General features: G+C 37.8%; 1 protein-coding gene across 1 annotated transcript in view; it reads left to right on the top strand.

The window, feature by feature from the left end:
* The window catches only part of LOC138738529 (bromodomain and WD repeat-containing protein 1-like), a 104983-nt gene that overhangs the window by 58826 nt on the left and 32087 nt on the right, over positions 1 to 14070 (top strand). Inside the window, 7 exon segments of the mRNA XM_069888924.1 lie at positions 1203 to 1383; positions 3218 to 3334; positions 6502 to 6609; positions 7973 to 8097; positions 9078 to 9160; positions 9560 to 9671; positions 13705 to 13766. Of these exon segments, the coding sequence (XP_069745025.1) occupies positions 1203 to 1383; positions 3218 to 3334; positions 6502 to 6609; positions 7973 to 8097; positions 9078 to 9160; positions 9560 to 9671; positions 13705 to 13766 (788 nt within the window).

Here is a 14070-nt window from a genome sequence, read left to right as displayed (position 1 = left end):
TGACTCAAAAAAAAAGATTTTTGCTGTTCTGAAGGTAGTGGGCTGTTCCATTAATCAAGCAAATTAACACAGATGAATAGAAAAATATTGCAGATGCTGCAGTGTGAAACTAAAATGATGCTGAAAGGTCTCAGCCAGTTAAGAGAAACCAGTCAATGCTTTGGGTCAGAGACCCTTTATCAAATGAAGTGTTCAACCCAAGATATTGATCTTTTTGTCTTTCAACAGCTATTACTTGATCAGTACAGATGAATTATATTTAACAAGGATGATTGGAAAATATTTTGTTTTGGATAGAGGTCTTATTAAATGAGAAAAATTAGAGACTTTAAATGTATGAATATGGGATTTTACAGAGAAATATTTGCCAATATTGACCTACAAGCTTGAGCTTGGTCTAAAGATCGTATATCAATCCAGAAACCATCTCTGTATCTCTTTTTGGGCTTTTATACAAGAAACTTGCAAGGGTAACCAAGTTGGCCACCTTTTAGATCAGACTAAATCATTGTCTTATGGAAAAACAGTATAAACCTTTATACATTGCATTATGCAAGCTATGCAACCAAATACAATATTCTGCAACCTAGTACTATATTTGCCTCGAGATGTTGGCTGTGAGTAGATTTTTTTCTTTAAACATTTTAATTTACAGTCCTGAAAACTGTATTTAGTTGCCATTAGCCCCACTTACTTTATTTGTCAATATATAAATTGTATTTGCTAAATGCAACGCTCTTCCGTTTCTCATCTAAGTTTGATTGTAGCCATTGCTTTTCAGTGAATTTTGGTTGGTATATTCTTCAAATTTGTATCTTCCACACAAAAATATTGCTTACTAATCGTCCTTCAGAATCTAAATGATCCAATAACAAAAACAAGTGATTCTGACTCGAGTAAACCAAACTGGTAGTATGGTGCAAATCTTGAGCTTTTCTGAAGTAAAATGTGTAATATTAGGCTAAACTTTCTATAGTCTTTATTCAAAAACTGTACATTTGGGTTCTCTATCTTGAAGAATTGGAAGACACAAGTAAAACTAAACAAACCTACCATATAGTGATTTTTATTTTTAAATGTTGTTGGGTAATTATATTGCATTACGTTGCACTTCAGCAAAAAGAAACAAAAATGTAATTTAAAAAAAAATTGTTCAATTTCCATAATTCCACAAAAAAACATGAATTTGCTTTTGTGTTTAGTGATTCTACAAGTGATTATTCAGACTGGACAACAAATGCAGGAAATAATCTTCAACCACCCAAAAGGCCAAGCAGACGGCGAGCTCCACGCATACTAAGCAGCTCTGAAGATGAACAAGATGATAAAGCAAAAGAACTATGGAATAAAAAACTAAAGAAACCCAAAGGAAGACCACGAAAGGTAACAGTAACCTCCGAGTGAGTTCAAAAAATTGTCCCCAGTGGTTTAATGAAATAATGCTCTTTCCAAATTCCTAATTAGCAGTGTTTACCAAGATGAAGCAGAAACTGGTACAACAGGTATGCTGTTCATTGCGATCAAATAGATTTCAGATTTATTGTCAGAGTACTTACTTGACGTCGTATATAACTCGGAGATTCTTTTTTCTTATGGACAAGGCAGAATTATCACTTATTGGCAGTGTGAATAAAGCTAATCCAATATAGACATGTAGACAAATAAAGAAATGTAAACAAACTGCATTACACAGAGAAAAAAAAATCAATAAAGTGCAAAAATAATAGACCTTAAATAAGTCCCTGATTGTTTGTTGTTGAGGAGTCTGATGGTGGAGGGGTAGCAGCTGTTCCTGAACCTGGTGTTGAGAATCTTGTGGCACCTATACTTCTTTCCTGATGTTAGCAGAGAGAACAGAGCGTGTGCTGGGTAGTATGATCCTTTTGATTGTTGGTGCTCTCTGATGGTAGATATTCTTGATGGGTAGGGTTTTGCCTGTGATGTCCTGGACTGTGTCCACAACCTTTTGCAGGGCTTTATGCTCAGAGGTTTTGGTGTCCTCATATCAGACAGTGAAGCAGATGGTCAGAAAGCTTTCCACCACACATCTGTAGAAATTTGCCAGAGCTTCCAGTGTCATAACAAATCTTTACAAACCTGAGGAAGTCGAAGTGCTGACGTGGTTTCTTCATGATACCATTAGTGTGTTGGATCCAGGAAAGATCCTCTGAGATAGTGACCCCAAAAACTGGCATTTGCTTACCCTCTCCACCTCTGATCCCTCAATGATCACTGGAATGTGCACCTCTGGTTTTTCTCTTCTTGAAGTCAACAATCAGCTCCTTTATTTTGGTGACAGTGAGTGCAACATTGTTGGTGCACCATTCAGCCCACATTTTCTATCTCCTTCATGTATACTGACTCATCGCCCCTTTTTATACAACCCACTACAACTCATAGCCAAAGGGTGATGGTGGGGAGGAGCTCCCACCGTTACACAAATGCTTTTCATGGTATGCATCTCAAACAACCTCTGATAAAAGTCCAACTCCTTCACGTGTAGCATAAATCTTATACCCGCTAGAGCTGTTCTCACTCATAGGAGAAGGCAAAGAAGGGCCACTGGGGTCTTGAAACCAGTTGCTCCAGGCAGATGGGGCTCATTAATCATGGATGGTAACTCATCCAGGAGAAGGAAAACTCTGATTTCAAACCTCCGTTGCCTTGTGGCTATACCCATTCATGTGAAAGGCTTTGGGAGTAAACCGGAGGTGGGGGATATTTGGAGTCAAAAGCAGCTGACTACTGTACCCAGCACCGGCAGGGCAACTCCTGCGATGCTGCTGGCACCATACTGTATCAACTTTCAATGTCCCTTTGTATCTGTCATTAGCATGGAGAGGGGTATTCCCACTGCATGTGCAACAGACTGATCTCCATATCAACTGCTCTGCCTTGTGCCCTAGAGAGGCCACTCCAGCTTTGCTTCAGTGACTGCCAGAGGCGCAGTACCCAAGTGGCCTACCTCTGCTCCTAATTTGTGTCTTTGTATGTTTGTGTTTTTAAAAAAAAGTTCTTACTGCAATATATGGAAGAAACCAAAAACTTGGTGACGGAGTCAGGGTTTAAATTGGATCTATCTTTCTGATGCTCCATACATTGATTATGTAAAGTCACATTTTTTATTGCCTTGACAATTGAAGTTTTAGAACAGATGGTTTAGTTGGCCAGTTAAACATTTCCAATAATATGATTGAAGTTTCTCCTTGCAATGCAGAAACCAAATCTTCTCCCAACTGGTGATAGCTCAATTTTAGAGGAATGGCATCCACCGAAGTGGATAACTGACACTGTGCCACGGAGGTCACCTTATGTTCCACAAATGGGTGATGAGGTAAGGATGAAAACATACAGTTAGAAACAAAACTCAATATTTCTTTTGATGACACAAGATCACTACCTGTACCTATCAAGATATGATGAAAGACGAAAGATGATTTTCAGAAATGCATGGAAAATTATTTAGGTAGACATCTGAAGTACGAAGCTTTGCACTTGCTGTATTCTGAAATTTAATTTGTCTTCTCATGATAGAGCTATGTTTTTATTTTAAACTGGCACCAGCACCTTAATTTATTGTTATTTGTATCTTACTGTATTTGTTACATTTGTTGATACCACTGATTTATTCCAGATTTTCTTCATTCGGCATTCAAATTCTTCAATGCATATTTGGCTTCAAATTATTTTTTTTGTGTTGGTTGCCCAAACCATTACAATTACTGGATTAGTAATCCAGAATTTAATTCATTTATGCATTGGGACCAGCATCAATTATTGTGTAGTATCTCTTCTCGTCAGTCTGAGTTAAATCATTTCATTCCTTGCTCTCTTGATGATTTGCAGCCGGCTTGCATTTTTTTTGTTGCTTGTCATCTGACCCCACAGATTCTGATCTCACTTATGATTCCACTACGTGATATTTTATTGCAGCTATTTATGAATTGCAAGCATATTTTGTTTACGCCTTGTTGTTGCTGCTTCAAATAATTCAAAAACCCTCATTAAATATATAACTTTTGAAATTCAGCTGGCTGCAATTTTGAGTCATTTTTCTACAATTGCTTAGGTTTTGTTGGTAAATCCCCATGGTTTTGAATGGGAATGTTTGCATTTAAATGAGGTCAAGGTTCCTGCCCTTTCTATCCTCTAATGAATTTCAGAACCCCACTTGCCCCTTCCTTATCTCCACTTAAATCCCTGGAGAGTGTCTATTTGGCTTGGCTTCGCGGACGAAGATTTATGGAGGGGTAATGTCCACATCAGCTGCAGGCTCGTTTGTGGCTGACGAGTCCAATGCGGGACAGGCAGACACGGTTGCAGCCGTTGCAAGGGAAAATTGGTTGGTTGGGGTTGGGTGTTGGGTTTTTCCTCCTTTGTCTTTTGTCAGTGAGGTGGGCTCTGCGGTCTTCTTCAAAGGAGGTTGCTGCCCGCCGAACTGTGATGCACGGATTGAGGCGATATCAGCCCACTGGCGGTGCTCAATGTGACAGGCACCAAGAGATTTCTTTAGGCAGTCCTTGTACCTCTTCTTTGGTGCACTTCTGTCTCGGTGGCCAGTGGAGAGCTCGTCATATAACACAATCTTGGGAAGGTGATGGTCCTCCATTCTGGAGACGTGACCTACCCAGCGCAGTTGGATCTTCAGCAGTGTGGATTCGATGCTGTCGGCCCCTGCCATCTTGAGTACTTTGATGTTGGTGATGAAGTCCCTCCAATGAATGTTGAGGATGGCATGTGCGATGAGGGCAGACCGACGTTCAGGTCGGTGGCTGTCAGCCTTGTCTAGCATGGTTCTGATGTTCCAGCATGCTAGCTTGAGTTTGTGAGCATCTTTTGAGGGGGAGGACGTGGAGGGGGACGACGTGGACCTGTCCTCGGGCCTGCGCAAAGGAGCTTTTAGGTGGAGTGCAGTGTGCGCAGTACTGGCCCCACCCTTTACACCCATGGCTCGTGTGCCGTGGCCAAGCAAGCTGGGACGTGGCAGCGAGGTCCTTGGATCGTAGGTTTTATATCGGAGTGGCCTTCTCCTATGCAGGTTTCTTACCCGGGCTGGAGGGGCCTGCCTCCCCTCCTAGGTCGGACCATACCTGGTCGTAATCCAACCTGTCAAAAGACAAAGTGGTAGAAGTACAGAAATTCCCCACACTGGTGGACAGTTCAGGCAATGGCCATCATGAGATGAGATGAGATAAAGGACTTGTTTTTGTGTTGTATAACTGATTCTATGACCGTAAGCATATTCAGTGATCATCTCCACGGATTACTGGAGAAGAAAATTCAAGTCATGACCTACTGAGAGAAAATTTCCCCATCTCAGTCAAAAATGACTTTTTTTTTAATATGACTGATCTCTTGTCTGCAAAAAATCAGAGGATAACATCAGTATCCACCCTAATTTTGTTGTTGAGATCTCTTCTCATTCTTCTGTGCTTAACCTTTCTTGCGTCAACCCCTCCTTCATCCCAGGAATCATCCGAACTTTACATTGTCTACATATCGTAATGCAAATATGTCCTTTAAATGTATATCAGAGCTGTATGCGGTACTCCAGGTTAAATGTTCTAATTTTGCATTAAACCTCCCTTCTATTATACTCTATACCCCTCTCTGTGAAGGCACACATTCCATCAATCTTTCTAATTGGCATAATTGCAAGATTCCTTTATACTTAGGGCGGCACCGTTAGTGCAATGGTGTTACAGTGCCAACAACTGGGATCGGGGTTCGAATCCTGTCCTCTCTGTGGTTTATACATTCTCCCTGTGTCTGCGTGGGTTTCCTCCCACTGTTCAGAAATGTGCTGGGGTGGAACATCAATTGGGTGTATTTGGGCGGCATGGGTTCGTGGGCTGAAAGGGTCTGTTATCATGTCCTGTCTAAATTTTAAATTTAAAAAATTTAAACATTTTGTTAAGTACATGGGTATATGAGGTGACTGTAGTTGGCAACGGCAAGGTCCTGCAGACAAAATCTCAGTCAATGTGCAAGTCATGCATTATCTTTCCAACTAGCAAGTTTAAACTAATTAGTGCCATCATTTCTGTAACTTTTAATGTGGATGAACACGATGGATTCAGATCCACTCCAAGATTAATTAGTTTATCAATTATTCTCCCCCACCACATTTACAGTTTTGGGCTTCAAAGCAAATATTGAAACTCAGTAGTTAATGTTTCAGCCTTTCACATTCCTAAGTATTGACTATCACAACTGATTTTTCTCATTCTTCAGAATTTCATTTAATTATGTATGCCTGTAACCAGGTTATCATTCATAATATGCATCCTATTAGTTTCAAACTTTATTTGAAATTCAAATGTACAAGCTCATCCTTAAAGGATATTATAGTTTTACTTAAATTAAGATTCTATTAAAGAATGTTATTGTTTTCAGGAAAATTGGTGTGTCTTTCTAAAATGCAATGTTTCTAAAATTAAATTACCTGAGTTTGATATTTTTTGATATTTCAAGCATTATTGGATGGATTTGTTTCAACAGGTTGTCTACTTTCGGCAAGGTCATGAAGCTTATGTTGAAGCTGTTAAAAAGGCTAAAATATACACCATTAGTAAACTCAAGCAGCCATGGCGCAAGATGGAACTTAGGGTAATAACTGAACAATGGATTTATGAATTCTGAAATGTTAGCTCCACGAGTCTGTGACTAATCTAACTGGTGGTGTTCCAAGGATTGCTTTTTTAATATTTTCATATCTTTTGTTAATTTTCACAACTAAAGGGGCTGAGATACTAAAAGCATATTTTTTATTGTTGCCCATTGTGAAGTGAGCAGTATCATATAATAGACCTCCTTACCATGGAGGACATCACATTGTGATGGTGTTATTCATCTCTAAATTGTACATTTGTTTCTCATCCCATCCCCGCCCTTTAAAATTTACTTCAAAATCCTTGTACTGTCTAAAAGAGATTTCTTCTCCTCCATTCCCAGTAAGAAAAATTTGCTTATTGATAATTTTAACTATTTATATCAACCCCTTAGATTTCGATGTGCTGCTTTCCATCCTAAATCTCTCATTAATTTTAAGCTTCCTCTATTTCTGGCCAGTCCTCTAATCATGCCATTCCATGAGCTCTTTCTACTTCTATTGTTAAAAAAAACCACAATTTAAAATGCTGGGAATCTGAAATAAAATCAGAATAACTGGAAATCATTACCAGGACAGGCACCAACTTTGAAAAGAGAAATAGTTGAAATGTAGTTGACCTGAACTGGATCTGATATCTCTGAAATGTTCATTCTTTTGAGGCTTCCATAATTCCCTTTTTTGACCATAATGAACAAGGCAATCTGATCATTCTAGTTTTGTTCACATTTATTATCATTCGCCCTCCAGCTCCGTCATTTCAGAGTCTAAGTCCTGGGAAATAAACTTTGGCCCAGAATGTACATACTTAACAGTGATCCCAAAGTGAATTGCTGGTGAGACTTGTCAAGTGGGTTGATTAGTCGTCCGCGATCTGGTCTCCCACTCCAGCACTGGACACGCTGCTGAGTTCTGGGTGGAGCTCAGATGTTCTGTACTATGAGGCGAAGTTCATTTCACATTTATAACATGATCTTGATGATAAGTAATGTAGTGAGAAATGTTATGACTTTTCACCCCTCCATACTGCCATCAACTATCACAGCCCTTCTCCAACAAATAAAAATATAATCACAATAGAGTCAGGTTTGTCCTTGATCTGTTTCCTTAACATTGGAAAAAGACATTTGTAGTGATGTGCAATGTATTCCTAGTCTACAAATAAGTTTTAAAGACTGAAAAGTTGACTTAAGAAACTTTTCATGTCAGGATTGTCTGTGTAAATGTGTTAAAACTGTTAACTAAAACAAATTTTTAGTTTGTGTATTGAATGGTGCTGGCATGTCTTGAATGTTTTGCTGTGTACCTTTTTAGAATCTGAGGAGACTGGTATTTTTATGACCTTATTTCCATTCTAAACAGGATCAAGAATTTTTAAAAATCGTTGGACTAAAATATGAAGTTGGCCCTCCTACCCTATGCTGCCTCAAGCTTGCATTCATAGATCACGACACAGGCAAAATTATGGATAAGGCATTTTCAGTGAAGTATGTTCCATTTAATTTTCTAATGCTCTATTATGTATATTTAATGCTCTTAATTAATTGGCTTAGTTTAGCAATATTGTGCATAAATCTGTTTTTAAAATGCAATCTTGAAATTAGGAATGCTCGAGCTAAAAGAAACTTTGTAGAAATTGAGAAGTTTGCAATATTTGGGTGTAATTTGCCCACTCTCTGCCCACTCACGATGAGTCTGTCTCTGCAGCTTCTCTGTCTTCAGGTCTTACAAAGTTGAGTGAATTGATGATCAGAGGTTCTGCTATTTCATTTCTGGATGTCCTTGGGTTAAACTTAATTTGTGTGGTAATTAATTTGCTTCCCAGTGTGATAAATTCCACCAATATTTTTTCATTTTCGTGTTTAATTCATCATTCATATTTTATATATAAAATATTTATTCAGAATAGTTTCAGCTTTCTACAATTATATTTTTATTACAATACATTCCTCTGGTTGTTCCTCTTTGGGGTTTCTTTGTTACCTGCAGGTGATCTTTCTCATGCATGCTCTTGTCCTTCCAAATATCTTTCCAATCTCACATTTGAATTTTCTTTATTCCTGCAATTTTTTTTGTGTGGTTTTAAAAAAAAAAACCCCAAAACTTGGTATTTGATTTAAGCTTTCACTTATTTTACTCCATTTTCCTGTACACTCTTTGACCTCCAAGTGTTCATCTCTTGCAGTTTGGTTGGGTGACAATTATTTTTAAGGAAGGATTCTATTTGAAGCAATATCTTTTAATATAGAATGTGAAGTATTTTTTGAAGTTTATATCTGTCATTGCACTTAGCTTCTCCTTTGTCAGATACAGCAAGAAGTGTTCTCCACTTTGTTTTCATGGTGCGTTTGAAACCTAGTCAATTCTTCCAAATCATTAACTGTGCTACTTCATGTGCAACATTGTCTATCAATGTTTAAATAAATTTAAATATTGGAAATGAGAGATTTAAATGTTTATATTCTAGGTATCATGACATGCCAGATGTGATTGATTTTCTTGTTTTACGTCAGTTTTATGATGAAGCCAGAAACAGGAATTGGAAAGCTAGTAAGTCTTGCTTGTTAATATAATATGCTTTAACATTAATTCTTTGTTTCTTTTCTAATGCTTGCTGCCTGGTTGTGTATCTCCATCCTTTTTCAAGTTTTATTCATTCCTTTCTCTAATTTTAATTTAAAATTTAATCTACTAAATAATCATACTTAAGTCTAATCCTCCCCCCCCCCCCCAACCCTTGCCTTGTCCTTAAGTTTGACTTTGCAGCATGTTTTTAGAAAATGAACTGAAGACTTTTTTCAGTTCTGTTATCTATTTTAAGGAAACCTTTGCAATAAATGAATCCTCAACTTGATTGAAAATGTGTACTGTTCTTAGTCTTCTTTTCAGCTGTTTCGAATGCAGATGTCTTTTTAAAGGGTAGTGATTCATTACTTTTCTTTGTCTCAGATAACAAATTCCGATCTATAATAGATGATGTTTGGTGGTTTGGGACAGTATTGAGTCAGGAGCCTTTCCAGCCTGCTTATCCAGATAGTCATTTCCAGTGTTATACTGTTTGGTAAGTTGTAAGAAACCACACCTGAACGAGAGTGTGTTCCAGTTAAGTGTACAGCTTAAATTTTTTTAAACTTGTACTAAAGGAATATGATTTTGAAAAATTAATCTGATTAAAAAGCTTTGCAAAATTCAAAATTATAATCCTATCCTTTTGGAGTTCAGAACAACAGTTATGTTAAAGTTGTAGTGATGAATTTGTTCATAAAGTTTAGGTTTAAGGAGTAGTTCCTTTGTGCATTTGAATTGCTTAAATAATGTGGAATCACCTAAAAGTTTTATACTTCTGTATTTGATAGTTAGTTGCAAAGCAATTTCCCATTCCAGCTAAGCCCTCTTTTTTTTGTTCACTTCTGCCCACCTCTGCTAACCATTCTGGTGTTTGTTTTGGCTCATTCAAATCCTGGCAAAGTAGACCAGTATAATCTGGGAAGATAATAATTTCTCTTCTGTTAAAATTGATCACTTCTACAGAGTGCTCAACTTTTTGCTGCCATACACCAACTCTACACTCCTTAAATATTATTAACTTCATGCTATTCAACTGCCGAATAAGTGTGAAGTTCTTGAGCTGGGCCATTTGTATAGTTGATTCTGGCAATGAATGTGTTGCTTTATTTCCCTTTGATCTCTGAATTAGACACAGAATTGGTCCAAACCTTCTCTTAACAACTCCCATGTTATTTCATTCAGAGGAGTTATTATTGATTTCCAGAAATGACATTTTCTAGCCCTGAAATTATTTTGGGATCCTGTGCCATGAGAATTTATGGTTGTCGTGCTATATGAAGGATGCTTTTCAGCTGGAAGTGTGCAAATAAGATTATCAAGAATGTTGCTGGGAGTGTGAGCTTGAGTTACCATGAGAGACTTGATTGACTGGTACTTTATTCTTTGGAACATAGGAAGCAGAGGTATAAGTGATAGAGGTATATAAAATATTGAGGAGCATAGATAAGGTGAATATTAATAGTCCTTTCCCCAGCATAGGAGGGCTTGAAACTGGAGACGAGCTTAACAATTTCTTCTCCATCAGAGAAAGACTGCTGGTTTTTGGCCAATGCTAAAGCAATTTTGTAGGATCCTTCTGTCATCGCCAAACTTTCACAAGTTCTTTTAACAAATATATTTTGGCTTCTTTTGATTTTTTTTCTCACTGCTCATTGAGCTCATGAAAATTCTGCTTTTCTTTTGGTCATTTTCTTTTGGACTGTGTTGGGGAACTGAATGTAAAAACAAGGCTTAATTTTTTGAAAAGTACAAAACTGCAAATGTTCACAAGGGATGAACAAAGCAGAACTTCCGTGGCACACGAATGTCAATTATAAACTGACTGGCAAAAACATGTGATGCACTGCTGGTGCAGACACCTGACGCCCTAGGATCAATCAACGTGTATTGAACAGTTATGGAAAATGCAGAACAAAAGTCATATACTTTTCTCCTTTGACTCATTAATCTGTTTTCAATTTTAAAAATAAAGTTCAAGGTGAAACAGTTTCCAAAAGAGGTGCACGAAATAATAAAATCACTCAAAAATAATTGCAAAGTTTTAGATTTTTTCTCAGTAAATCCCATTTCTAACTCTAAGCTACTTGAATTCCTGTTATAGATTTTTTTCTACAAATCGGTTTTTAGTTAATACTTTTTGCATGACTAGGCTTTATTATTATCACTAGGGTGCACTGCGCCACTTCAAATAATACAAGGCTCCACTTTTGGTGTATCTGTCCTAGGTTGGCAATCCCTGCTCTAGGGTTTTTTGAAAACCTTTTACATTTGGGTGATGAATATTTTGAGACTTCTGTGGAATAGCATATAATCTGGTTGAATTGGCAGGAGATTATCCATTTTGATTAAGTTATTTTTAATACTAAATTAAATGTGATTTAGTTCTATTTTCCATTTTTTCTGCAGTAATCCCCTAGGTTATATGGATCTCTGTTTTTGGCATTCTCCAAATATTCTGTAACTCTGCACTTCTGTACAGTGCCTTGCTTGCTTTACTGTATGTATGGGATGCCGAGCAGGACAGCTTGCAAAGCAAACTTGATCACTGCATCTCAGTACAAGTGTCAATAAACTTGAACTTTACGTCTTCCTTTATTTCTCTGCTCTCTAAGATGTATGGATAACTTTTTGAAGGTGTTATACAAATATTGTCCTGTGTGACTTGCTATTCTGCCAACATTGAATGAATCTTCTTTCAAAATGTTCCATGATAAACAGAATACATTTGTAATGATAAGAATGTGGTAAACACACAGCAGATCTAGCAGCATCTGTTGAAGGAAAAGTTAAAGTTTCAGGACTCTTCATTGAAACAAGGAAATGGAAAAAAAAACAAGTTAATCTCAGGTTGCAGACAGGATGGGAGAAGGATAGATTGGAACCCTTTGCAGGAGTAAAACCTGGCCAGGATTTCAGTCATGATGAGTTAACTTTTTTTAAACTCATTATCTCCCATGGTTACCTTGACTATATCTCTTCCTACCCTATCTCCTGTAGGATTCTATTTCTTTCTCTCAATTACTCCACCTCTACTACATGTGTTCCCAGGATGAGGTAATCTATTTTAGGACATCGGAGATATCCTTCAGAAACATGTCTTCCTCTCTACCACCATAACTCAGCCCTCACTCACATTCTATTTTCAACACAACTGTCCTGACCCCTTTCCACCCTCCATCCCAGCAGGTGCAACAAGGGAAGGGTTTCCCTCATCCTTGCCTCTGTATCCAATCTATACTACACAATTTCCACCACCAACAATGGGATTCCACCTTGTTACATTTTCCCCTCCCCTCTTGGCTATCTGTATGGATCACTCCCTCATCCATTACTAACAGTCACCCCATTGGAACCTACCCCTGTGACCTCAAGAAGTGCTAGATTTGCACTTGTATTTACTGCTTGCCTCACCATTGTTTGGGTTCCTAAATAGTCCTTCCAAGTGAAATAACACTTTACTGGTGAATCTGTGGGGGTTATTTACTGGATCCATTGTTCCTAATGCAGACTCCTCTACATTGGGGAGACTGGATGCAGACTGGGCAATTGATTCTTTGAGCACCTCTGCTCTATTTGCTGCAACAGCATGAACCTCCCAGTGTCCATCACTTGAATTTCACATTCTATTGTCACATTGACCTGGAAGTGCACAAGGCCATGGACAGACAAGTTGAGGCCACCTACAAATTGGAGAGCAACATCTTGTTCTTGGTAATGTCCAACGAGATGGCATCAGTATCGAATTCCAATTTCTGTTAAACCCCTCCCCCACTCTCTCGTTCCCTCATCCCTTTGTCCCCCTCTATCCTCTTTCCCCTTTCACTTTTCAGTTTCTTTCTCTTCTACCCTCTCACCTGTATCCACCTATTACCTCTTTTACCTGTGTTGATTCCCCTCTGCTCTCCCACCTTTATATTTTGATATATACTTGATTTTTGGCACTCCTGAAGAAGGGCTAAGGCCCAAAACATTTATTGCCTTTTACTTTCTATGGATGCCATGTGACCTGAGTTTCTCTAACATCTAGTGTATTGCATCTGATGATTTCTACAAACTGTCCTCATACCATAATATTTCTGTTAGTTGTGTTCATTCCTTTGTCTCTAACAACCAATTTGTTTTTCTTTCTGTTAACTCAGGATCTCTTTCCACAGATGGTGCCTGACCTGAGTATTTCTTGCATTTTCTGTTCTTTCTGGCTTTCAGCATCTTTTGCAAAATCTAAATTTGGAGGTTTTTGTTTTTTTTCTCCATAGGCAATAACCCACAGTAGATTAAATTATCAGTTTATTTTGATTGATGCATAAATGTTGAGGAGGGTACTTACAGGTCTCCTTCCTGTTCTAAAGAATCTATTTTTCAATCTGAAAATGGAACTTGAGGCAATGTAGCATTTAATTGGTATCATATTAATTTTTTGGAGAGGGACTTCTGGGTATACCTTGCATTTTAAAAGGAATGTTTGAAAGCTTTTAAAGAGGTCAGAATTTCTGATCAGTAACATTTTTTTGGTTTTGTCTCTAAAGCTGGGAGAATAACGAAATTGAGAGACTCAGTCCTTGGGATATGGAACCCATTTCTGAAAATGGTAATTAGTTAGAATGCTGTGTTAAAGTTGCTAATTATGAATTCCAATGCAGGTTTATGTTAATCCATTTTAGGTGATGTTATTTTATGGGATACTAATTGTAGTCTTTGTAAGAAGAATGACCTTGCTTTTCGTTAATAAAATTGCCTGTGTGACATGGAATAAGAGCTGTTTATTAGTGTTCTAAAAACAAGTTGAATTGTAAGTAATCAAAACAGAAAATGCTGTGAACAGGTCAAGCAGCATCTGTGAAAAGGGAAACTGTTAATGTTTCAGGTGAAGGACTCTTCCTCGGAACAGAAAA

This window comes from Narcine bancroftii, chromosome 7 (assembly GCF_036971445.1).
Source record: "Narcine bancroftii isolate sNarBan1 chromosome 7, sNarBan1.hap1, whole genome shotgun sequence".
NCBI classification, from domain to species: Eukaryota; Metazoa; Chordata; class Chondrichthyes; order Torpediniformes; family Narcinidae; genus Narcine; species Narcine bancroftii.
The sequence above is the reverse complement of the archived record's forward strand: the minus strand, read 5'-3'. Positions and strand labels throughout refer to the sequence as shown.